The sequence below is a fragment of the Tyto alba genome, unplaced genomic scaffold (genome assembly GCF_018691265.1).
Source record: "Tyto alba isolate M040663 unplaced genomic scaffold, T.alba_DEE_v4.0 Super-Scaffold_40, whole genome shotgun sequence".
NCBI lineage: Eukaryota > Metazoa > Chordata > Aves > Strigiformes > Tytonidae > Tyto > Tyto alba.
Window position 1 is genome coordinate 5,131,296 of NW_024881316.1, and position 26,506 is coordinate 5,157,801.

The window sequence follows — 26,506 nt, forward strand, 5'->3', positions numbered from 1 at the left end:
CAAGTAAATTATAAAATAACATTAGAGCAATTTAGAATTTATATCATCTAAGTTATCATTTTGCATGTTACAGAATATTTTAGTTTGTTTACCATTTATTGTGACTATTTGTGGAACAAAAAAACTACATATTTGAAATTAATATTTACAAATATTGCAGATATTCTTGCTAAATTTGACTGCATTTAAAAACACGTCTTTTTCTATGCTCCATTACAAAATTTTTTTAAAGAATATTTGATACTTAATCACTGTTCATGCAATAACTATATTGAAATATACTCTAATTTACAATAGAATTAGAGTATATATAACATTAGTATAAAGTATTACTAACATAAAATTTTTTATTAGCATAAAGTGTATAATAGTATATATTATATAGTATTAGCAGATTATATATTAGTTGCATATTAAATTATTAATATAGAAAATAATTAGAACATATTCTTTAGGATATATGTTATATATATTTGTTTAGAATTGAAATCTGAAACGTGTTTATTAATTGAAGTTTTGCGGATGTTTACCTTGGTGTGAGTGCAACATTAATGCAGTTATGTACACTAAACTGACCTTAAAGCTACAAAATAATATGAGAGTTAATCTAATCCTTATGCAAAAGCAGATGTAATACATATATTCTGCTATTGATAAATACTGGTTTAGTTTGATTTTATGACCCCTGGATCATGAAGCTTTCCTAAACTTCCTGGTAAATCTCCTTCAGGGGTTATCTGTCTTCACTGTTAAAAGATTAGTAGTAGTAGTAGTAACTATTATTATTTATTATTAGTATTATTGTTGTTGTTGCTGTTGTTTTGTTGTAGTAGTAGTAGTAGTAGTAACTATTATTTATTATATTATTATTATTATTATTATTTTATTATTATTATTATATTGTTGTGTTGTTGTTGTTGTTTTGTTGTTGTTGTTATTATCATTGTTATTATTATTATTAACAGAAACCATTTTCAACATAAATCCTTCTCAAATTTTAGTACCACTTTCCTTATCTGAACGACTGTCTTCCCCAGCCACTACTGTTTGCTTTTTGAAGACTCTTGTAGTTATCTCTGTTCGGTCACATTTATTTAGCCTAAGCATCAATTCATTTAAACTTTTCGTAAAGGTCATGCTTCATTTATTTTTAGTCATTCTCATTTTTCACTTCTGGACTCTCAGTTGGTTTGCACTTCTCGAATTAAGTTGCCCAAAACATAATGTATTGCCCCAAGGTCATACTGCTGCTGAGCAGACTGGAAGGTTTATTTAGTATGTCCAAATAACAGCATTTCTTTTCCAAGGTTTCATTTTTTGCAACAGTGCAGCATTTTTGCTACACTGTTCGTGTACAGCCTGATCTGCTCTTCTCTTTGCCATGTCCAACTACTGCCTTTCCAGTTGTTTTGCATCCTGTATTTGTTGAGATAATTATTCCTAAGGGTCACATGAATCTATTTTGGCTTTATCCATGTAAAAGTTAAGCATCTAATCTAAACTGGTTGCACAGACTTGTAGAGAAACCACTGTAGAGAAAAGAATTCTGAGGCTGATTCCTACAAAGGCGGATGAAGTGAACCAGCTAGAGGGAACCCAGGCAACGAGTTTAGGTGATGAATTTCTAAATTAACAGGTGAGATAGGCAAGATGAATCTCATCCTTGGTGTAGAATCTTGCAATTGTATTACTGACTTTCATCCATTAATGCATCTGTTCAACTTTTTAAGGCATTTTAAAATTCTTATTCCATCCTCCAATGTGTTTACAGCTCTGAGTGGCATAATATCAATTGAAAGTTTTGTGAGTATAATCTTTAGTCTATCATTAGGCTTACTCATGAAAATACGCAATGGTATTGAGGTAGATGGACTCCTGTGGAACTCCATTTCATTTGATCCTTTCATTACAACAGCAAACTGTTGGCATTTCCTCTGAGTGCTTAAAGGATCCTGCTGCAATCCAAAGGGTATGCTAGTTCTTAGTTAATAAAAACGGAGAATATAAGTCTGAGAATCCTACTGTAGGTCTGTTGCAATTGCCTTCAACACTGGTTATCATTAATATTAGCATACATCATTTTCTCTGGAGTGTAGACTTGAAAGCAAATTTCGTTAAAACACATTTACATGAAAGTAAATGAATTGGTGTTTGGGTTGTCATTTTCTGAACAGATGTCACAAAATTGGCTTTTACTGCAGTGTATGTTTAACATCAGCATCTCAGCTGGACCAGGAAAGCTTTCCTCATCTTACACCTAGTATGACCCTGAGTCAGTGATTTGCATTGATTCTCAAAAAAAATTGGTTTGAGACAAAAAAATGACTCGCTTCCTCTCACATACAAATCTGTGAAAGAAAATAAAACTGTTAAGTAAAGATGTGTTAAAAAGGATATTTGGAACAAAATGTCACTGTTGCAATCTGTTGGGGGTTTTTTTTGTTTTTTTTTTTTTTCACATAATAGTGGGTTAATCTGTGTCTTGAGGTGATGCTTTACAGGAGCAGAACAGAGGGTAAAAAAAAGAATGATCAAGAACAACTTCATCTTGAAGAACAGGTCCCCACTCTTAGAGTAAAAATTATCTCTGTGTTCCAGAGTATAGGTATTTGATCACTGATTTTTTTTTTCCAAGTACTAGTAAAAGGAACACAGACTATGTCCCCTTACTCTGGCTAATCTTAAAATACAATTTTATTAATATATTTATTTTTATAATTATGCCAACAAAAGTTATTCTGAATTTCTTATATTTACAGTTAATGAGATATTCAGGACCATTGTGATGAGCCTTTATAAATGTGCCAGTATAAATATGTTGGAAAAACTTGTAGCTGAGGTAGTCTTTTATCTTTGTCTCCTGAAGTTGAGCAACCCAAGCCTAAAGTTTCCCTGTTGAATAGCAGAGAGATGACTTTGAAACCCTTTTCCACACATCTTTGAGAAAAAAAAAAAAAAAAAAAAAGGAAAAAACAAGCAAAAAAACCACTGCCAACCAAGCAACAATATTACATTTATTAGAAATGTCAGTGTATTTCCAAAAAGTATTCTTGTGCTTTTTCTTTGTAAATTCTTATCCAGTAAACAAACTTTCAACTTTAGCCCAAATATTGCTATACTGATGTTTAAAAACATACACAAATACACTCTCCACTCACGTTTTGTTGTTATTCTACAATACATCTACTGTATCTCTGTTCTGTGTGAAAAGGGGGCTGGGAGGGAGGAAAATTCAGAATAACACTGGGAAGACTTGGAAACAAGCAGGCTGGATGCAGTGTCTCAAGAGGCAGGCGCTTGCTGGAAGTTGTCAGATCTGATTAGGGGAGCTATTGGCATCAATCAGACCTGACAGTAGTATATCAGAGGTTAGTATAACTATAATTAGCAAACTGATTAACAGGCAAGAGGAAAAGAGGGTAATGTTTTGGATCAAACTCCTTTAAAACTCTTAGGTGATTATTTAAACTTGAAGGCTAAGTGGCTAATTGCATAGTTTACAATATGAGAACTAAATTTCCAAAGCACGTGAGCTGTTCTTCCTCGCTGTGGTTGTCACAGTGTTTGTACTGACTCTACAGAGAGCAGGTGCTCTTACCCTACTACTTCTCAGAACAGCTATTGTGATCCTAGTATATGTTGTTTTCCATAGTTTCTCTTCAGATTAAGGTAACTACTCCACATGTAAAGCCTTAAATTCTTTTAGTAAGGATATATAAAATTTCAGTGCTTTCACAGCAGCAACAGAAAGGAATTATTCTATCCAATTCATCAGCCTGACTGGTTCTACTGGGTTTGATTCCTCTTTATGGTGACTCTGTCAGACAGAGTCCATTTTATTGAGGTTAAAAAGTAGTGCTGGAACTTACAAATTAATTTTGTAATGGCTGGGACATCCAGGACTGTGCTGAAAGCCTAACATCTTAAATCTTAATGTACAAACTTAAATCTATTAATCATAACTGTGAAGCTGAGTATACAACAAATCTAACAATATTGAAAAAAATCATTCAACAGGACATGTTAGATGTGTCATAAGTATCTTGTTCTGCTAAGGCGGTGTGCTGATACATCATGAATCAGTTGCCTTTTCATTAGGTGGACAGCTGGATTTATAAAGAAACTAAATCATCATGAGTTCCTAGGATTAAGTTATAGAATAAAATGTTACTTTTCCTTATTTTAAAAATCATTTGCCATTTGAATGAGTTCTGAGTGACAGCTGTTACATTTTTTGTTGTTCCCTTGTTGGTTTCTAGATCTATTGTTGATTGATTTTTGGTGTTATCTTTGGTGGCTTACTAATTGCTGCTAATGTGCATCAATACAATGCACCTCTGTTAAGTCTTTCTAACATGAGAAACTCAATCTTTTATGTGGATACCTTTCGTAAGTATAATCTTACTATTGAATGTTTCTAAGATGCTTTTATATATATATATGTGTGTGTGTGTGTGTGATCCGGTACTGCCATTACTTTAGACCACAAATACATGTTAAATTTGATTTAAGATCATCTGTTCACCCAAATGGGCATAATGCACATCTGCATATCTTTGTATTGTAAGGAATCTGCTTTACTGCAGACATAAATCCATTTTAACTGCGTAAACCAGTATCAGGTGGTTGTCTCTGATCTATGAAAAACAAAATATTTGTATTCATTGTTTATTACTTCTTACCTTCCTACCTCAAATTCTAGTTTTGAATTGCTGCCCTCTGTTTTATATGCTTATTCCACTCCCTGACTGAGCTCCAGCTCACATGAGGTTTTATGAAATGCTTGAATAAATTATACCAAGTAAGAGTGCAATAAAAAGAGGAATAAAACCAGCGTTATGAAAGTGACTTGCAGGCTGCTGCTCTCATCACATGTTTTGATGAAGTTTTACCTCAGAGAGTGCCAAAGTGCTAACGTGTCTCTCATGGGGTGTGATATCAGGTATCTGATATGAAAATTAGTAAGATGTTCCAAAGCATCACTGATTTGAAGGGAAATATTTCCAAGTTGTACGCAGCCCCAGCATCGCAGCTCTCCCTATAGAACTGCAGAATATGCTCCATTCTAATGAGAGGCTGCTCTGCGTGGTTGTGTGTAGTTGTGTGCAGTTTTCTGTGTCTCCACTCCTGCACAAGTAAAGCTCTTGCAGTGCACTTGCTGCCAAAACAATAGTTACGACATGAATAGAGTAAACTGTGTAGGTTGCCCATGCCCCTTTGCCAAAAAGCTGTCAGAAGAGGAGGAGTGCTGGCCGTGACTGAGCAAAGCTTCCTCTAGGATCAGCCACATATTCTTAAATGCTGTTTCCAAGTGTGGTAAGAGAAAATTATAGATGTGTGTAAAGGAGTAGGAGAAGAAGAGAGAAGACCAGTAACAAGGTGAAAACAATAAAGGCGAGGAAGTTGTATTAATTGAAATACACAGAAGTAGATCTTTGAGAGAGTGTCTTTGAATGTTGACAAGAAAGTAGCAACGGCTGGACCAGAATTCTTTATTGCTGACCATCCATGATGAATCACTGTGGTGGAGATAAACTTAATCCAGGCACTACCATAGGAAGAGGCTGATTCCATGCTTTCCAAGCCTTTTAGATCCTTAGTGCTTGTGTTTCGTACATGAACTATGGGGGTTTTTTAACTGTATGTACAAATGAGATAGGCTTTAAAATTGTTTCTTCTCCAACATCGCCAGAGCACTTCAGAAAATACTACTTTTTCTAAGTTTACTGAATTTCCATATCTGGAATGATGCTTTATTTCATCTCATTTAGTTTCAGTAAAAAACTATTTTTAATCTGCAAAGAATGAAATAATTTCTAGTCATATCTAATCATTGTTTTATGTTGTTAAAAGGTAAATTTCTGAAATGCCTAACATGCACTTTCCAATGGAGAACATATATTTCAGTTATTTCCAGGCTGTATTTTAGCTGTTTCAGTCTCTTTACTTCTCCTTAGTTTTGGCTGTGGTATCTTCAGTCAGACCATTTTATGCTAACAACCAATCTTTTCTACCTTTTTTGTTACAGAAAGCTACGTAACCACGTATTAAAATACTGTGTGCTCATGCACAGGGCATGGGGGTGAACAGAAGATAGAGAATATTAATATAATCCTTTACTAGAAAGGAGCTGCACACTGCATTTATCAGTGCAGTGTAAGAACCTGTGTAGTAAGGTTCTTATAGAGCTACAGGATGATGATTTTATGGAATCTATGGTGAACTTACAGGTGTTGGAGAAAAATGTTGTGAACCATAGCAGAGTACTTAATCTGTTCCTGCCTAGATGAGAATGAAGTCTGTTGCTCTCATGGGTTTTTTTAAGTAATGGTCATGACTATATGTTAAAGTTGACCACTCTTGATCGTGGTTGTTATTCTTGATGACAAGTATTTGTTGCTTCTTTGAAAAATTCCCCAAAAGATGTTTTCCCCACCTTCTATGAAAACTTGTACATGTAGTTCAACACCAGCTTGCCATCTCTAACAGTTCTTAGCCTAATGTTTGGATGAACCTACTAAAAAAAGATTTTAAAAATCAAACATTTTAAATCACCGTGATTCTGGGAAACACTCCACATAAAGAATTACTGCTCATAACTCATTTGTGAACACAGTAGTGGGAAAATTAAAACATGGAAGTGAGGAGTGAAGTGTTTGAGACGTGGAGCAACTGCTCTATTTGTGCAGTTGTAAGAGATCTCAAAAGATTTTGTTTCGTGCATCTCTGTTTTGGTCCCTCAGAATTTTGTACACCTTTTGCCATCTTTGTTACTTTTCTATTCAGAGCTTTTATTTCATCAATTTAATTCGGGTTAGTCCTCTGGGATTGTTTTGCTGGCTAATTCTAGTGCCTGTAAGATTGGCAGTTCTTTATTTGGACTTAAAATCTAATGATTGATACCGATTTTGTAGTTCCACAAAAGCCTTTACTCATATTAATTTTGTAAAAATTATTTTATTGATATAATAATCAGTGCAGCTCACTGGCAGAAAGACTAACTTTCTGAATGAGGCTAATTACAGTAGACTAGTTTTCAATCTTCTGTTCCTGCTGTTTGTTGGGAAAGTTTCATTTTTATTCTCAGGAATGTCATAAAATGTCTGGTATAAGAAATTTAGCAATGTCTTTCCTTTGTAATCATTTCATCAGTTCATTAAGAAGTCTTGTATTTAAATAATAGTTGAATTCAGTTTTTCATGTGCACCAGGAATAAAAGCTTACAAAAATCTGCTTGAAGAGAAATTGCCAAAGGAAAGGTGTTTACTTAGTCACAATATGCAAGCATATATAAACCCATTGTCAGTCCCAAAATTTAGACTGTTATCAGGTCTGATACAGCGAAAACCTGAATTGAGAACACGTTTAAATTTGCCATGTGTGCCTACTTTACTAATGATGCCTTACCTTCCAGAAAGGTTTGAACAGATGTAAGGTACACTATATTGAGAATCCACTTTTAAGATAACAGGGCAGGGAGAATTTAATTTACTAACCTGATGATTCTCAACCAACTGTTCTCCCTGATTTTTGTAATCAGAATGGTATGTTGTCTAAAACAAAAAGGAACACCAGTCCCTTTCTCCTATCGTCCTAGTTGATGTTTAACCTGAGATTTGAGTCAAGCAGTCCTTTATGCATTTTGGTTTGACAATGTCTGGCAGGTAGGAAGAATGAACCTAGGTCTTTTCTAATCATTTTATGGAAATCATAGTAATTAGGAAGTTATATGTGGGTTTTTCCCTGAGTTTTGGTTTACTGTAGTATGTATGTGTCGTGGTTTGGGCCTGGTCGGCAACCAACCAGGACAGTATGAAAGGGACAAAAGGTCAGATAAGTGGCAGACATACTTGGAGGCTGAAGTGACTAAGAGAGGAAAACTGTTCTCAAAAATGGTCTCGAAGAACCTAAAAGCAGTGAATTTTGTAGTATTGGACATTATAACCAACTATTTTGTGTAGTTGTTCTGAAATATTTTCATATCTGTATTGGACCTGTGGGAGTGTGAATTTCAGAGGATTACCATAGTTTCAGTAGCCTCATAGTGTGTGCACAAAGTATTCAAGCAGAAATCAGATACTAGTCATGTGTAAGATGTATTTGGCAAAACTTAAAGCAGCAAAAAAAAAAATAAAAGGATTGCAAGTGAACTATTGAAAGGTAAACCTGCAGGCTGTGCCAGCTGCTAGAAATTAATGTTGGACTCTAAGAAATTAATGGAAGATCATTTGATTTCAGTGAGGCTGTAAGCCTTTTCAGACTAAGAAAAACCCCAAACAACAAAACCTAGCATTTTTCAACATGTTGATCTTCTGAAACTATGGTGAAAATGCACCTTCCTCTTACCGTGAAGTTTATCTTCTAAAGGGACTGAAGAGAAGTAGTTAGCTAGTTAGTAGTTAGCAAATCATGCAATTATAAAAAAAATGCATTTTCACAGTCACTCAAAATTTTCTCAGTTGATGTTGAAATTATCAGCTGGTGTCGTCCCTTTTGACATCATTTTTCAAAGTGAACTAATGAGACTTTTTTGTTTGAGTTCTTATGTGACCATTATGTAATATGAGGATATGTTAAATAACCCCAAAGCTAAATGAAATCATTTGGGGTTGAAAGATTATTTTTTATTATTTTTTTTAAACTCTTTTCTGATATAAAAGTGAACTTGAGCAGCAGGCCTCGCCTAAGACAAAACACTTTGTGATAAGCCCATGTTTTCCCTTGTAGAAAAGTCGATGTAGAATAGTTACTAATGATAATCCAAAAAACATTGGAAAATGAGAACTGTATGTACAGAGAGAAGTTTAAACTGACAGTAAAAATATTGACAGTTAACCCATTTCTATTCAGCCATACCCTAATACAAAAAACAGATTGAAATGTCTTGCATGAGTTGCAGTTCATTAAGCAAATGTGACACTATTTTCCAGCTATTTCAATACTGAAAGAGGTGAAGTGGTGAAATAGCAATATAAATGAACGTGCTTCTCAGTGGGCTGATAACTGAAGTCAAAGTACAAAAAAAAGTATTAAAAAGACGTTTCAAGACCGGGTTACTGTGTCCTTCCCTTGCCCCCAAACAGAAAGCAGAATTCTTTTGCTGAATCTGAGTTTCACGTTCTATAACTGAGTGAATAAAATATGTTGTCTCTGAAAATTAATTATAAAAAGAAATGCCACTACCACATTTAAAATTAATTATGAGATGGATCATAATGCTGCTTTGTTTATTATTTTAATTGAAAAAATAACCTGTAGCTTTCTTAACATTTGCTGATAGCCAACATTTTCCTTCAGTTGATATTTTTAATTAGTGCTTTATATATTTGAATCCATTTTATGGTTTGAGCCTACAAAACTGTTTTGTTTGGTTTTTTTTTTGAAGAATTTTTTTCTCAGCTGTAATTTCTATCTGCAAAATAAATATAAGAACCAATCATATTTTCTGGCAAGACATTCTCTAGAGATCTCTGGTCTTATAAATAAGACAGTATATCAAGTATAGATTTTAATTCAGGTCATTACTTTGAGTAACATTGCTGTTTTAAAATAAGATCAAAGCAAAACACCATTATAATGAGTCATTACTCAGAAACAGAGGAATTAATGATACCATTTTAAATATATACCCTGATAACATGACTGAGATAAAAAAGAAAACCTGCATTCTGAACATTGCCAATTTAGATTTAGCAAATTAACTAAGTAGCTTGCATTTGTAGTATTTCACACCTTAAATTCTTAATATGCATTGCTAAATGTATTTCCTCACTGTTTGCTAATTAATGTTTCTGTGGAAGTACAGCTGCTAATATTTTGTGGTTGACATGGCTCATTTTAAGTGATAACAGTTGCATCTGTAGTAGTGTTACAATTCAGTTCATAAATTATGGCCATACATTTTTACACCTACTATTTTGTAGGAGTACAAGCATTTGAAAAAACTGTATTTGCTAATAAAATCCACCTGGTAATATTTTAACAAAACATAGAAATACCCCCCAGACACCACCACACTATCAGTGATATTAGTGACTCAGTGAGTCTTTCATGTGTTAAGTTTAAATATTGCAGGACAGGAACATCTTATCCTGTAATATCACAAGGTCTTTTCAGGACTAATTATTGGTAATTAATAAAGACTGATATATTCTGATGGTAAAATAATTGGACTGGAACAATATTGTGAGGCAGTGCAGGGAAAAATATTTCTCTGAGGAAAATAAATAAATATTATCAGGATATATCTGGTGCAGATCAATTGAAGAAAAAGTATTCATAAATGCATGTGTTTTGTAAGATACATTTTTTTTTTCTTCTTATATTTTGAAAGAAACACAGAGGGATGTAAGAAATCCAGGAGGTTCCTGGAGTGCACTGATGAGAACTTCCTCCTCCAGATGATAGAGGAGCCAATGAGGAGAGGTGCTCTGCTGTACCTCAGACTCACCAACAAGGAGGGGCTTCTGGGGAATGTGAAGATCAATGGCAGGCTTGACTGCAGTGACCATGAGATGGTGGGGTTCAGGATCCTGAGGGAAAGGAACAGGGCAAAGAGCAAGCTCACAACCCTGGACTTCATGAGAGCAGACATTGGCCTCCTCGGAGATCTGTTTGGAAGGAGTCCCATGAGATAAGGCCCTGGAGGGAAGAGAGGTCCAAGAAAGCTTGTTAATATTCAAGGATCGCCTCTTCCAAGCTCAAGAATGTTCCATCCCAGTGAATAGGAATTCAGGCAAAATTACCAGGAGGCCTGCATGGATGAACAAGTTGCTCCTGGTCATAAACACAAAAAAGAGGCATACAGAGGGTGGAATCAAGGATACATAACCTATGAGGAATACAGAGGCATTGTCTGGGCAGCCAGGGATGAAGTTAGGAAAGCTGAAGTCCAAATGGAATTGAATCTAGTAATCCTTCCCTTTGCTCATCCCTACTGAGGCCACAGCTGACATACTGTGTCCAGTTCTCGGCTCCCCGATAGAAGAGAGATATGGGCATACTGGAGAGAGTCCAGTGAAGGGCCACAAAGATCGTGAAGGGACTGGAGCATTTCTCATATGGAGAAAGGCTGAGAGCTGGAATTGTTTAGCCTGCAGAAGAGAAGATTTAGGGAGATCTTACCAGTGTATAGAAATACCTGAAGGGAGGGTGCAAAAAGGACAGAGCCAGGCTCTTTTCAGTGGTGCCCAGTGACCGGAGCAGAGGCAAATGAGCACAAACTAAAACACAGGAGGTCATGTCTGGATATCAGGAGATACTTTTTTTACTGTAAGGGTGGTTGACCACTGGCACAGGTGACCAGGGAGGTTGTGCAGTCTTCAACCATGGAGATACTCCAAAGCTTTCTCAATATGTCTCTGAGCAACTAAATGTATGTGGCACTACTTGAACACGGGTGTTAGACAAGATGACCTCCAGAGGTCCCATCCAACCTCAGCCATTGTTTAATTCCGTAACACTGAAGTCAGACAAGCTGGGTTTCCAAAGCTGTCAACATTAGTCTGATGGTACTTGAGGTAATTGAATGTAGAGAAATACTGTTGTTCAAATTTGGACTAGCAATTTTCATAAAGGTTATATAAGCCTCTGCTAGTTTTCTGTGTCTGCTTTTCTTTGTCAGGGCCTTGAAGCATTATTCATAATTGCCCAGTGGTCTTACTGCTTCAGTTGTATAACTTCTGTGATAAGAAACTGGTTTTGGTACTAACATTAATGCTTACAATTTGTATACCTCCCAGCACCACATTTGAAGGCCACCTAACATGTCACGAAGTTTTCTTTTTTTTTGTCAGTCTGGGATCTAGTGCAGCAATCTTAATTTTTCTTATTTGTACGTTGTGTTATCACAGTCTATGTTTGTGAAGAAGATGTCATGAATCAGGTAGTCCGTTGGGTTTGCATTATCTGGTCAAATTTGAGATCGGGTGCTGATAGCATCTGGTCAATTCTTTCTGTTTTTTTTTTAGTATTTACATTGGCTGCTTAGAATATAGCAAATGCTGACTAGATGAAAACAATTGTTGCATGTGTAAGCTTTTGTAGGAACTAACTAGCATTATATTTGCTGTAGAAGCATTATCGTCTATAAGGTTGAATTATGTGTCATCGTAGTGTTTTATTTCTGAACATCTAATGTTAAGAGAAAGCTCAATCATAAAACATGCTTATTATGAAAGAACTGATAGGAATCAGATGCACGTTTTCCTGTCTGTAGACTCAATTGTTATTTGTGATGTGGGGCATGGGTTCATCAAGTACTACATGTTAAAATTTATTTATTGCTCTTTGTTCTTTTTTTTCTTCAAGTAGAATTACAGAAAAATAATTATTGAGAGGAATAATATGGATGTGATATTGCTTTAAGCGTCAAAGGCCTTGATACTATAATATGTATCAAAATAACCTTGGAATGAAAATCTGTGTAGAAGAAACTAATCCACATGTTTGGGGGGAAAAAGTTGGCAATTTAGATAAAATACTTTGTTAAATAAAGTTATGCTGACAGAAGCAGGAACTTCTTGAAATTTAGAATTCCTATTTTAAAAACTCTATCGTAAACCTAGTTTGGTTATCTATCTAACATTTGTTATATCTGTCCTCTTACAGGATAAGGTAATTTGAGATTGTTTACTGGAAATGCCAGTAGAATTTTAGAAAACAAGTGTCCTCTTCTATAGATCCTGTCACAAGTTGATAAGTTTATATATAAACACAAACCACTTACAGGTTAACAGTCACTGAACTGTTTTCTTTTAGCACCATGCCTATTTATCAAAGCTGTTAGAAGTTTCCCCATTTTGCCAATTTTATTATCTTTCAATGATTGGTAGTTGAATATTTTTAAAGTTTTATTTCTGTCAGGATAATCAAACAATCACTGTCTTCTTTTACTCATTAAAGCATTCATTTTGTTCAAGATAGCTGATGAACAAGATTTGCACAATTTCTAAACTTTATACCGGGGCCTATGAAACAACACAATCTTAATTTTCCTTTTTATTTTCTGAGTGATTTTCAACTGCAAAGTTACAGAGTAACCTTTATTTTAATAGAACTCAGATCTTTTTTTTTTTTTGTGATGTGAGACTGTAAGGTAAGCTTTGAGCCTGTCCCAGACACCTCAAGCTTTGATAGACAGTGATTCATTAGATTTGTTATGAACAGGCAATAAATAATTGCCCTTAAATCATAATCATAACTTGCAGGCAAGTTACTACTGAATTTCATTGGATAAGATTCGGTTCTATGGGGTTTTTGTTCATACCAGCTGGCACTTAAATAGAAATTATTTTTGAGTATAGTATATGAGAAATTTGCATTTCTATTTCTATTCAAAACAGCTGTCGAGAATTTTGGGAGGGAAGCAGTGAGATGCTTTCTTTAGTGTGACCGCTTTATGTCTGATTTTAAATTTAAAAATGCTACTTTCTTGGATTCTTGTGGTAAGGTCACATGAAGTGACTGCTGAGTATGTTGTCATTGTGGGAAATGGAGAGTATTAAAATTGTTTGGCAATTGGCGATTGAATCTACCTCAGTTTTATCTGTTTGGCAGTCTGTTACTTAGGGACTTATACAAAAAGGGAAGCCATTGCAAGAGCATGCAAGAAATGGCACCATAATAGAGTTTTACCACAGATGTATCTACATGAAACAATTTGGAAATTACCTTGTCCAGGACTGGTTGAAGTTGTTCAATCTGTTTTGCCAGTGCAAGGATCAAGATATCAAAATGTACAACTTGAAAGTATGCTTTAGGGAGAAAGAGTTTCATAGGGAACTGGGAACTATCAGCCCAAGCTTAAGTATGAGGTGTTTACTGTGCTGTGATGAAGGTTAGAAATATTTTATCACAGATAATTTTTAGTGGTACATATGAATGAATCTCACGATTATATAAGGAGTTGATTCTGGATAGCTGGTTAATTGTTCTAATGTAGAAAATATATACAAATGATGCACAGTAGCTTGAAGGTATTAGTTGATACTTCCATATGGTATTCCATACTCAATCCTACTAATGGCCGTCCAACATGTACAGATGCAGCAAACTGTGTCCTCCTCATATATAAGTAGTTAAAACTTAAGATAGCTTTGTTAAGCTCTACACTGCATTTACTCTGCTGTATATTAAAGTACTGGGGTTTTGTAAATTTGAATCTGGATTTTTCTTTGTAAATACCTAATGTTTCTTTTTTTTTCTCTACTAGATGCTTGTGACTACTCCAGAGAAATGGGATGTAGTGACAAGAAAAAGTGTTGGTGATGTAGCCCTCTCTCAGCTGGTAAAACTCTTGATTCTCGATGAAGTTCATCTATTGCATGAAGACAGAGGACCAGTACTTGAAAGTATAGTAGCACGTACTTTACGTCAGGTAAGAACTAAAAATCCTCAAAATAATTTTAATTTGGTCAAGAATAAATAGGTTTCAGTATTAAAGGAAAAATGCTTAGACAATTAAATCAAATGCTTAGGTAGCTTACAATTATAGCTGTTCTGTACTAAGAATGAAGAAGAATTTTTGTCTTCTAACTTTGTATTATATCAATTATCAGATTCATAGGATTCATAATTAATTACAGATCTATTTTTCTACTTATGATTTCTTAACATTAATGTACTTACTGTACAGGTAGCAGCAAAATTAAACATATTTAAACAAATAATAATCAGGTTAATGTTTTAATGTAACCAAAATTGAAAGTATTTTCTTACCAGGAATGATGATTTTTAATTAGTAATTTTCCTAGGAGAAAATTTTATTTTAATTAAAAGTAGTGTCTTAAATCTAGGTAAAACTATCAGCACTGCTAGAAAAATGCTACGTAATTTTTACTTTAGCATAATTGGTCCTGGCTTTCTTCTCCATGCTTTAGTTGTACGTTTTAAATACCAAGATTTGACAAAGGAGAAAAGGATGAATGTGTAGGTTTTTCTCTTAAATCTTGTACGAAAGAAGGATTCAGAGTTAGGCAATAAATAAAATTGGTCTCAGTTATGAGCTGTGCACTTAGAATAAAAATATGGAATGTAGGCATGAATAAAAAGGATCGAATTAGGGTAAATAATGGTAAGAAGAGGATAGAGTGCCTTTTTTTTTTTTTTGTCATGCAGAACAAAAGTATGTCAATACAAATAATCTGTAACAGACTAAAAATAAACACAACTGGTATTGGTTTTGCTCTATTTGTAGCATATTAAATGTTTAAAACCTTTCAGCTTTCAAGATGCTTTTTCTTGGTAAGGCTACACTAACCTTGTAAAGACTGTCTAAATCACATGATTCCAGTTCCTCTAAGAGAATAAATGGATATTTGCTGTAATCCAGTACTGAAAGTGTAAAGTACCTGCATAAAGAAGAACAGTAATAATTGAGTAATGATTCCTTAGAAGAACCTATACTGAAAAGATTATTTTTTTAATGGAGAGCAGGGCTTTGTAAAGTTTAGGCTAGTTCAAGGGCACAGAAGCTTCACCTATTCGATGTTGTGTTTGCTTTCTTAAATGGTTTTGATAACCTTGTTTTCCTTAGGTGTCTTTAAAGGACAGCATCTCAGCTTTTTGCAGTGACCATGATGGTCACTGTCTTCATGTCGGATTGCAAGACTCATTCATTTTTTAATGCCAAGTTTTATAAGACTTGTCAGGTAGGCTTCAGCTGTCCAGAAAGACATCTAGAGCCATTTTATCTGCCCTACATTATTCAGCTGGGCATCTGGTCTCTGCTTCGTTTGGACACAAATCTCCATAGTTCTTTCCTTTTGTGTCTGTCAAGCCTGTACAGGTAACTCAAGGAATATAAAATCTGAGGCAATTATGTCTTGGGTACTGAATCTTACCCTTAGTGTATTTGTTGTAACATAGCAGTACTTTGCTTCAATGCTCATTTAAAAAATAGCTTTCAAGGGTACTTTAATCTTCTAAGATTTCAAGGTTTGTTTTACGTAACAAGTTGGAATTTAATTCATCTGGAATTCAAGCTACTCATTTGTAACCATTCCTTACTTGAAACAGTTGGGAAGAAAAGCAAAACACAAATCTTGAAATTAACTATCTCGTGACCTTTCTGAAGACTTTATTCTAAGTTGATAAGAAAGGGAGTAATGGAGACCACTATTCATCTTTACAAGAAGGTAGTTGAAGAGAGGGAAAATTTACAGTGTGAAAGTACACTAAAAAAACCCCACAGTTAAACAGAAAACAAAACTACTTGTAGAAATATTTATAATTAGGCAGTAAAACACAATTCCAGACAAAAATATTTTGAATTGCAACCCTCCCGGAGAGGGACAAAGAAACAGGAGATGTTTTGTACAACTTTTTTACCTTTTTAATATGGAAACAAATAACAAGAGGGTTAGTTTTAAAAATTACACTGAAATGTTATACTGCAGCATCTGAGCCTGCAAGCATAGCTCTGTGAAGTTTGCAGTATGCATCCATAACTAATTAAATTACTGGAACTTTTATTTGAATGACTAAAAAAGATAACCATACATTTTCTGATTTCAGAAATATTTCACTGGAGTTTAGTGAAAATACTATTACAGATGTTTTAAATCTAAAAATATCACATCTAATTTTTTAATGATATTTTGAAAAGAATAAAATATTTGGTTACGTTTCTTCAGTTCTGTTCCCTGCTCATCGTTCTGTTTTATGCATTTTGATGCAAATTCAAAAATGACCCCAGAGCAGGAACTAAACCCAGGATATTCAGCCAATCCTGAAGAATGTCCTTCTGACTTTGATGATTCCATATGGAACATTAAGCTCCTCTCCAGCCCTTCTGAAAGTAGTTCTGTAATATATTTTCATTGATATCTATAGAAACATCATGCTTATTCAATACTCATGAACACAAGAGTGAAGAATAACTGTTCAGTTCTTTAAAAACAAATGAAAAACAAAACAAAAAACATTGACATCAATCTAAAATATCATTCTGTCAATTACACCACTGCAGCAATAGCTGAAATCACTTTACTTGATTTGTATACTGGTTTAAGACATCAGAAATATGGACTGTTTTTTCCTAATTTGTAGCGGAGGGATTCAGAAAGTGATTAGGCAAATAATTCAAAGAAAAATCCATTGCAGATTAATAATCACTAGATCAGACTGGAGGCTGTAGTAATTGGGGGCTATGCTGGCAAATATCACTGATATTTTCCCAGTTTCTGTACCCTCCCTTTTGGCCCCAGTGGGAGACAGTGTATCGAAGCAGTTGGATTTTTGATTTGACCTGGAACAGTCATTTCTTGTATCACTTCTAGGACAGAACTGTGATAAATTCCTTTGAATGCGACTTCAGCCTTTTCAATAAATCACTAATAGCTACTCTAATAATGGTGTGTGCCTCTAATTTTATCTGGATCATACTTCCCTAGCTTGTATATGAGACTGTCTTATGAGACAATGTCATGACTCATGTTCAGGTCAGGATATATAATGTAGTGCCTTTTACATTTTGCAGGACTTGTTATCCTGTCTTACAGCAGAAGCATCTCTCCTGTTTTGCTGGAGTGTGGGAGGGTTGTTTTGCTTAGATAGGATAATAGAAAAACAATGGATTTGAATTTTTTTTTTTTCTTTTTAAGAGTTAGTGTCCAGCTAGCTACTTGGGCCTGCAACTATGCCAGAAAATAATGTTTTGAGATATGTATTCATATGCTATACAAATGCAGCTATACAAATACATTCTCAAAACGGGAATATCCTGATGCATTAGCAAGTCTGTCCTAATTTGTATGTCAAAATACGTGAATTATTGTTGTACTTTTCCCCCAGATGAACACTGAGTCACACCACTTACTGTAAGACTTTAACATGTTCATTTTAACTTATGGCATTTTTTAGAATCAGATTTTTTTCAAACCTGGAAGCAGCGTATATATTGGAATTGCTGACAGTTTTACTCATAGCAGAATGAACAGCATATTCGTGCGTGTTTGCACTTTTCAAATTTTAGAGAATGTTTTTGCAAGTGATTTAAATTGACTTTGCTAAACATTTTGGTGGTAAAATTGCTTTAAGCTCTGTTATGTACTGTAGGTATAACATCAAACAACTTCTTTGAATCCAATTTATAGCTTTGATGTTTAAAGTTTTAGTCTAGAGCATAATGCAGATGTAAAACTGAAATGCTTAAACTTTTTAATCAAACTTTCAACACTTCTGTAATATCTACTAAGCTTATTAGCTTGAAAGAAAAAAATTGACTGCTTTTAAAGGACACTGAATTATTTTGTCATAATTATTCAGCGACTTTGATGACTTTGCTGCTTATGGTATTTTTTCACAAAAAGCATACTGAATATTATATTTGAGTGATACGTGAGTTTTGATACCTTCTCTCAACTATGTGAATGATAAATTAAATAAAAGAAAATCCATAGTAAAGGATTTCTCAGATTTTGGAGTACTAAAGCTCCCATCTTAGCCATGCAAATATTGTTCCCATCACAGTCTCATTCTTCAAATTTAAGTTTCAGTTGCTTTATGTTTTTGTATTAGACCAAGAAAGTTGCTAGATAAATAATAGGTGGGACAACACAGCAGGACAAGCAATCCAGGAGACTCCCAGAGTGCACTGATGAGAACTTCCTCCTCCAGGCCAGCGAGGAGAGGTGCTCCGCTGTACCTCGGACTCACCGACAAGGGAGGGACTCGCTGGGGATGAGAGGATCAAAGGCAGCCTTGGCTGCAGTGACCATGAACTGGCTCACGTTTCCGTTCTGAGCTTTCTTTCCTCATGAAACCTTGATTAAGAAACTTTCCCTCTCAGCCATCATGTAGTTTTCCTTGCTCTGGATGCATTTTCAATATCTAGTTCCTTATTATCTCCTCTACCTCTTTCTTTCTGTCCCTTTGGTTCCCTCTTTCACCTTCTTACTAGAAATCAGAACCAAACAAGTTCAGAGGTTTCTCACCCAAAGCCAAATTCCTATTTGTTATCAAATTAGGAATTTTTATATGCTTGGAATCCCATTCTTGATTAAGAAAATTTGAGCAGTTAAAAAAAAAAAAAGGCAAGGCTGATAGTTAATGACCTAAACCCAGCTGATTAGATCTATGTATCTTGTGTCTAATGGTAGCCCACTGTAGTTCCTGTATGTGTCTTTTGGCACTAGAATGGCATTGACATTTCAGCTGGTTCTTCATTTCTTGTCTTGAGTGACTGCTGTTAGTCTTTTGTCTCTCGGATGTTGCTTATATAGACTAACCAAGTTTCTCAGCGTCGTCATTTTTAATACATGTCAACAATACTGTGTATAGAACTTTTGTGTTAGTTTAGGTTGTGGCATACACAGAGGTAGTGTTTTCCTCCTATTACTCTGTTCTGTCCATTTTATATCTCTAAGAATTTCATGTACTTAATTTGCTAACACATCATCTTTGGAGCTTGCATGCAGATCCTTGATCATTAAGTCCTCAGACAAACCTCTTTATAGTTGCTTCAGGATTCACTTGTTGCTATAAGAATGTTTCCTGAGAATTTTGCAGCTGTGGCCTGTTTTAGAATGATCTAAATTAAAAGAAATGTAGTTTGAAAGGGACCATCAACCTAGATTTATCTGTATGGCTGATGCACACATCAGTTACATTAATTCTGCCATCACCTGCTCTTCTTGTCACCAGTTATTTTTTATTTACTGCATATCATGGATAAAATTACTGAATAGAGTTCAGCTTACAAGGCAATTAGAGGCATCCCTTTTTAATTACTGTTTTTCAATTATGCATTCTCTTTAAAATCTGTCAGTTCATCAGCTTGTGATAAATTTAATACATGTTTTCTTGCTATTCCATGATGTTATTTTTAAACAGTATGTTGTGCAGCTGTATGTGTAATGCCTTACATGACTGTAGAGCTATCTTGTTATCTTTTCTGGCAAGCTTGTAGTTGTGTAAAAATTACTTTTTTAAAACAAAATACTTTTTTAAAACAAAACTTAATCTCCATTTGTTTGGAATATGTTATGTATCAGATATTTTAATTAATCTTCAGAAGCTTTATTACTTCGGATGGAAGTGATGTCAGGAAGTCATTCTGCGGGTCATTTTTTATTATTGATATGTGAGCATTTTTCCATTTTCATGTTATATTCATGGAGTTTAAAAGGTAATAGTGATTGTCATATGTTTTATGTTCTTTCATAATATGGTAAAGCAGTTAAACTGGTCTGTAGAAGGGTTCATATTTCTTTTTGCTTCTTAGTTTGGGAACAAAACAGTAAGCATAGCATGAAAATGCATTCTGCCATTCAAGAAAAACTGACATGGCGTTGTGCAGGACATAGAAATCTCTTATTAGGTATATTCAAAATGTCATTTCTTAATGCAAAGTATTGCATACTTAATATTTAGCTGAGGGAAAATAATATGTCTTCTAGTACTTTCTGCATGGTTACATTTTTTCAGTACTTCTAGATTTTTAAATATGTTCTAAATGGAGGACTGAGATCACAGTATTTTCAGGGTTCATTGGAAGCAGAGTAAAACTCATTTATAAAATTACTTAACTAGATGGTTGCTTAGTAACAAATGCATACAGTGCAGAGTGTTTGAGTTGTAGATAACATCCTATGTAGAATCTTTAAAACAGTATTAATAATTGCATTTTTACTATGTACTTTTGATTTTGCAATATTACTGGGTTTTCCATTTTTTGTTCCTATGAAATCACCTAGGAAATTACCACCTATATGGACTGATAGATAACTTATTTCTTTCATTAGACAGCAAACGATATCAATAAACAAGTAAACACTGGTGAAACATTCTAACAAACTTCCTTCTTAGTCATTTTGAAACACCTTTAATTTTTGTTTTTATGTTTTAGGAATTCCTCCTTTTTTTTCCTTTCTTTTTCTCCTTTTTTTGGGATAACGGGAAAAACACAGATCTTGTGAGAGACTGAGACTTAGACCCATTCTGTGTGTAGGGTGGTGTCTAACATAACTAATGTGAATCCCCATATGCAGTACTTCATTATTACCACTGTTGAGCTGGGAACTCAGGAACCTAAGTTAAGAATTAATCTTCTTGCACATCTGGACTAAAAATTAAGAAATGCTTATGTCTAATTTTCCATGTATCTTGTCTTTACTGTACATCTGAAGGGCATACAATCTGACTCTAGAGGGTGTGTAGAAGTGATCCTGGGTCATCTGAATATCAGATTAATTTCTAGCCAGTGGACAGTTCTTCAAAGATTAGAATACATAAACTTGTCTGCTTCACTTAGTTCTGTGCTTAAGTTGAACAATCAGGGATAGGCTTTCCAGCTTGATTATAATTCATTCTGTGAATGTGATTTTTTAATACATGAAAATGGGAAGACTGCCAAGATCACAAAGTTCAGGAAGAACTTTAGAAGTCAGATAAAAGAGTATCTTTATGCATACTCTGAATTCTCTCAAGTGGCGGCTGTAATGTAATGAGATGATATGCAAATCTTAAAACCTATTAGGAAGAAAATGATCCTGCTGTGATCAATTTACAATCCAGAGAGGCACTTCCCGTACCTGATCCTTTATCATTTACAGTGTAAACGCAGATGATGCTTGAGTGTGAAATCAGTGCTAGAAATCTATATTCTGTTTATTTTTTCAGTATACAGAGAATTTCATGGTGTGATAATTGTGTTATATGAATGTGTATGGTGAACATGCTGTCAATTCTCAACGTGCCATTGTGAATGCTTCTGAGTTAGATATACTAATTAGCTATGTCAATTAAATGTAATGATGGCAATTTAATTTATTACTTCCAGTGTAACATCAAATAAATAAAATATTGTAAAGCTTTTGAAGAATATGTTATGTAAATACTGTGATAGTTCAGTTTTCTAAAGAAAGCCTTGTAAGTTCCAAATGATGCTTATATTTTTACTGAGATAATTAAACACATATGAAGATTAAAATGTTTGGGGTTGTGTGCCAGTAGTGAAGAAAATGTACACAGCAGCATACCACCAGCCAGTGATAGGGAATGTAAACAGAAAACTTTGTCATCCAGAATGTCTTTTCAGTATTTTTTACTTCAATTTCAGGAAAAGACTATGTGTTCGTAGTTTCTTGTATATGAAAGCATAATCTCTAATTGGGATTCCTAGGACCAAATAACAAGTGAACCAGCACATGAAAAATATTAATGTTTGAATGGACTGTATTTACAAAGGGCATCTGCACACTTTCAAAACTTACTTTTCTTTAGAAGCTTCTGAGAGCAAAATGCATTAATGCTTGCTCTTCAAGGGAAAGTCAGAAAAGTGGTTGAAAATTGTATGCAAAGATCTCTATTCTAAAAATGTATTAGAATTCTAAAAGCCATTATGAAAAATAAAATCTCTGTAGTGCTTGGATAGATGAATAATAGATAAATAATTTAAACTGAATTATAATCACAGAGAAAATGCAAAGATAAATCATGTGTGTTATGGTTGCATATTCAGGTAATTTTGTTTTTCTAGCTTCAGCACCATTTTAGTCACTGCTGTTTGTATATTGCCAGATATGATTACAAGAATAAACCAAACTCATTCTGTATATATATGTGATCATGTGCAGGCACATAGCATTTTACAGTTTGAATTTGATGTGACCATAAAATAATTGGGAGAATTGTCATGATACATTTGGGTTTTTAGGGTAAATGTACCTCTTTTTTCTTCATGTTTATTTTTTAAAATATATTCATTATTGATATTTTGTGTTGCTAAGTGGATATAAAAGTAGATGGTAAAAAATAAATTTTTTTTTGTTTGGATGGCCTAGAAAAAAGTTAAAGAAATTGATAGAATGATTTAGAGTCTTAGTAGTCTTTATTTAATTATGAAGACTAACAAAATGGTACTATAGAGCAAAAGACATTATTACCCATTTTTTTATAGCACTCTGACTTGATTTTTGTGGCTTGATATAAATAGGAAACTAATTGTCCAAATAATTTGTAAATTTTAGATTTATAAATTGAAAAAATAATGTAAGCATGATATACATACACACAAATATATGTTAAATATAATATAAAATATGAAAAAATACATTTTGTTTTTAAATGTGCTATGCATATTAGTAATTTTAATTATTTGCTTGTGTTGACTCTCTGCTGCGGTTCTCGTGCAGTTGTAATTCAGGGTTTTCAATCAGCTCCTTAACTCCAGGGCCAACTGCCAGATAAGTGAAGTTAAGTGGCTTCTTTTTACAAAGGATTTGAAAATGGCAAGTGTCAGTAAACTGTAACTGTTCTCTAGGCATTGTTTAAATTTTGAAAGAAACTGAACCAACAGCTTACAGTTAATAGCTGAAAAATTCATACTTCACAGTTATCAAGCAGAGATCTTGTTAATTGTTTAAATACTTGAAATGCTTTCCTACCTTCAGATGGAACTGAGCACATATTCAGACTAGTACTATCAGGATCTTAGATTTAAAAAAAAAATGATTACTGAATTTGGCAAAATCAAGTAATGTTTCCCAGATTGGAGCTCAGTTATACTTTCTAATAGTTGTACTTGTTATCAGGCGATTGTGAACAAAATACAGGATAAATATATCAGCAAGTGGTTACTGTTCTTACAGATTCAAGTTTAATTAGAGGGGGGGGGGGAAAAAAAAAAGTGTATGAGCATGAAGTAAATTAAACTTTTGTACTGGGTGCAGGTGCCCAGGCACTGGCAGTGGGAGGCTGCAGGGCGGCCTGTGTGAGGGGAGGCCGGGGCCGCGCCGTGCTGGACATGTCCGGTTCCAGCCGGCTCCAGTGGGCCCACCGCAGGGCACGGCCGGGCCCAGCAGCCAAGATGGTGGTGCCTCTGGGAAAGCGTATTTAAGAAAGGGTAAAAACACTGCATAGCAGTTGAGAGAGAGAAGAGGGAAGAAAAAAGTGTGAGAAACAGCCGTACAGACACCAAGGTCAGTGCAGAAGGAGGTGGTGCTCCAGGGGACGGAGCCAAAGCCAAAAAACAAAAACAAAAAAAAACAAACAAACAAACAAAAAAAACCCACAACAACAACAACAAAAAAAAAAAAAAAAAAAAAAAAAAAAAACACATCCACTTCCCTGCTCCTCCCCCCTCCATGCCCCCCACTCTCCCCCCCGCCCCCCCAAAAAAGGACAAAAACCAAAACCAGACCTCAAACACCTCAAAGCTGTGTTGTTGAGGTTGACTGTAGCCCTTAGGTCATCACATAATCCAGCTATAGAAAGTTGTGTAAGAAATTATAATGGTGCTTTTGTTCCCTGAAGATGGACGACTTGTGAAAATGAAACCTCGCATTTGTCCCAGCCATCTCAGAATTTGCATTTACATATAAGATTTTCTTGTATATAGGCTTTCCTTTGCAAAAGTACTCTTTATATAAGTGCAGAAGTGTCAATCAGCAGGTTTTTTCTGTCATTTAGTTGGTTGCATCCACAGTTTAAGCATCCGGATTTTTTGCCATGGGACATGTCCATTACCAGGCAGTGTAGTGGTTTACTTTGTCTGCTCAATGTCTGTGGAGTTGTGGGGGCTGGTGGTTTCTTTTGGGATTTGGTTTATTACATTGGTATGCTTGTCATTTGCCAGGTCTGTGTTATGATATAGTGTATTTTATCTTCCTTGAAAATGCTCCCCATACACTTTTTAATCATCTTTTTTGAAAACTTTTAATTCAACTGTTTTAATTACATGCCGTTTCCTTTAACTCAAATACCTGAGTGATTCAAAATCTCTATTCTAAGTAAAACCATATATTGTTTTGAATAGGACTTAGCCAGGTAGAAGTTACCAGCCTTATCATCAGACATTCACACATTTGAAACAAGTTGAGAACTTGTATGTGGCTTCAGTTATAGTGTCTAAAGAGCCTTTTGATTAAAATTATCGTGAACTTTGCTTCTGAATAATTGTAAGAAAGCTGCAGGCCAGCCTTCATGGCTTTTAATATACCTGGAGGAAGTGGGAAAATTCTTTCATACCTTCCTCATTCAAATCTTTTGGCTGGTTTTATTCTTTTTGAAAATTATCTGGAAATGCATATAACATGCACGCTTCTATATGGGACAGAGTATTTCATTGTAAAGCACCATTTCTGTTCCTTATCAAATGGGAAGGCATGTAATGCAAACATTTGGGGAATTAAAAAAAAAAAAAAACAAAAAACACATAGGAAAAAATGTCGGTTACAAAGAACTAGAACAGATTGTCTAAGAGTTGTAGAAAGGTCTAAGCAAAAGTCAAGAATGACACAAATTACATTCTTTTTTTTTCTTTTTTTGTTATTCAGAACTGTGGTGTGATTTGGAATAAGGAAGAAATGATACCTAATTATCTGTCCTAGTTTTGCTTATAAATTGAAATATCCCTTCTTAACAAAACCAGTCTTACAGCTATTGTTCCTGCATGTTAGTTAATGACTGCTAACCTTTTGGAGGGCAAAAGTACAATAAAATAGAAGGATGAATAAGCAAGATTTGATGGAATTGCAGAATGTTCTGGTTTCTTCAATATAGAATAATCACTAACATCTTGTTCACCTTCTGTAAAAAGTATTAACTGCTGCTTTCACATTACCATTGTATAAGGGGTGTTGTAAAACTCTGTGCTTGATTTCTTGGCTTATAACACTTGGTTCACTTACAGGTTTTCCGTTTTTTAATAGGTTGAATCTACACAAAGTATGATTAGGATTTTGGGCCTGTCAGCTACATTACCCAATTATCTTGATGTTGCTACATTTCTACATGTCAATCCCGTCATTGGACTATTCTACTTTGATGGCCGTTTCCGACCTGTACCGCTGGGACAAACCTTTATCGGAATTAAGACAACCAATAAGGTAAAGAATTATGACTGCCAAAGAAAGGGCTGCTGTTTGTTTTGATCATGTTTCATGTATGTATGTGTAGGGTGTACAGGTTTGTTATGCTACAGGTGTTCCGTGAAGTCTATTTTCTTCTGTATAAAGATACACGTAATTGAAATGTGCTTTAAGAATCATATTTCCTCAGTTTACAATATTTGCAAATAGGCCTTGTTGCAGTTGGTTACAGTTAGCTTTGCATTGCCTCCACTTCGCTAATAATTTTTGCTTCATGAAGGAGAAATCATCACGCTCAACTGCAGAGTCACTGTAGCAGGTGATTATTCTGCCTTTCTCATTTCAGTTTTTCATTTTGCTAGAAACAGTGGTGCTTCTTGTTTGGCTGTAGGGATCCATGAGGAATGTTATAAGAATATTCATTTATGAAACCTGAAGATAGATAGATAGATAGATAGATAGATAGATAGATAGATAGATAGATAGATAGATAGATAGATAAACACAACACACATTAATACCAGTTGGACATAAATTATTGATGAAAACCTTAGCATGCTAATCCATTAACTATCATATGTGCACTTTTGATAGAAAACACGTTAAAGTAGTCCCTAAATAAGCTTCTTCACTCTTTGTGCTCCTGCTCATTTTGGGAAGCATTAAGGCCATGTTCAGTGTAATATTCCTATTAA

The 26,506-nt window shown here is 34.6% G+C and overlaps 1 protein-coding gene across 1 annotated transcript in view; it reads left to right on the forward strand.

The window, feature by feature from the left end:
• LOC104357136 (activating signal cointegrator 1 complex subunit 3) overlaps positions 1-26,506 on the forward strand; it is a 209,731-nt gene that overhangs the window by 19,309 nt on the left and 163,916 nt on the right. The window contains exons 4-5 of the mRNA XM_042803433.1: positions 14,213-14,377; positions 25,653-25,829. Of these exons, the coding sequence (XP_042659367.1) occupies positions 14,213-14,377; positions 25,653-25,829 (342 nt within the window). The remainder of the gene's footprint in view (positions 1-14,212; positions 14,378-25,652; positions 25,830-26,506) is intronic.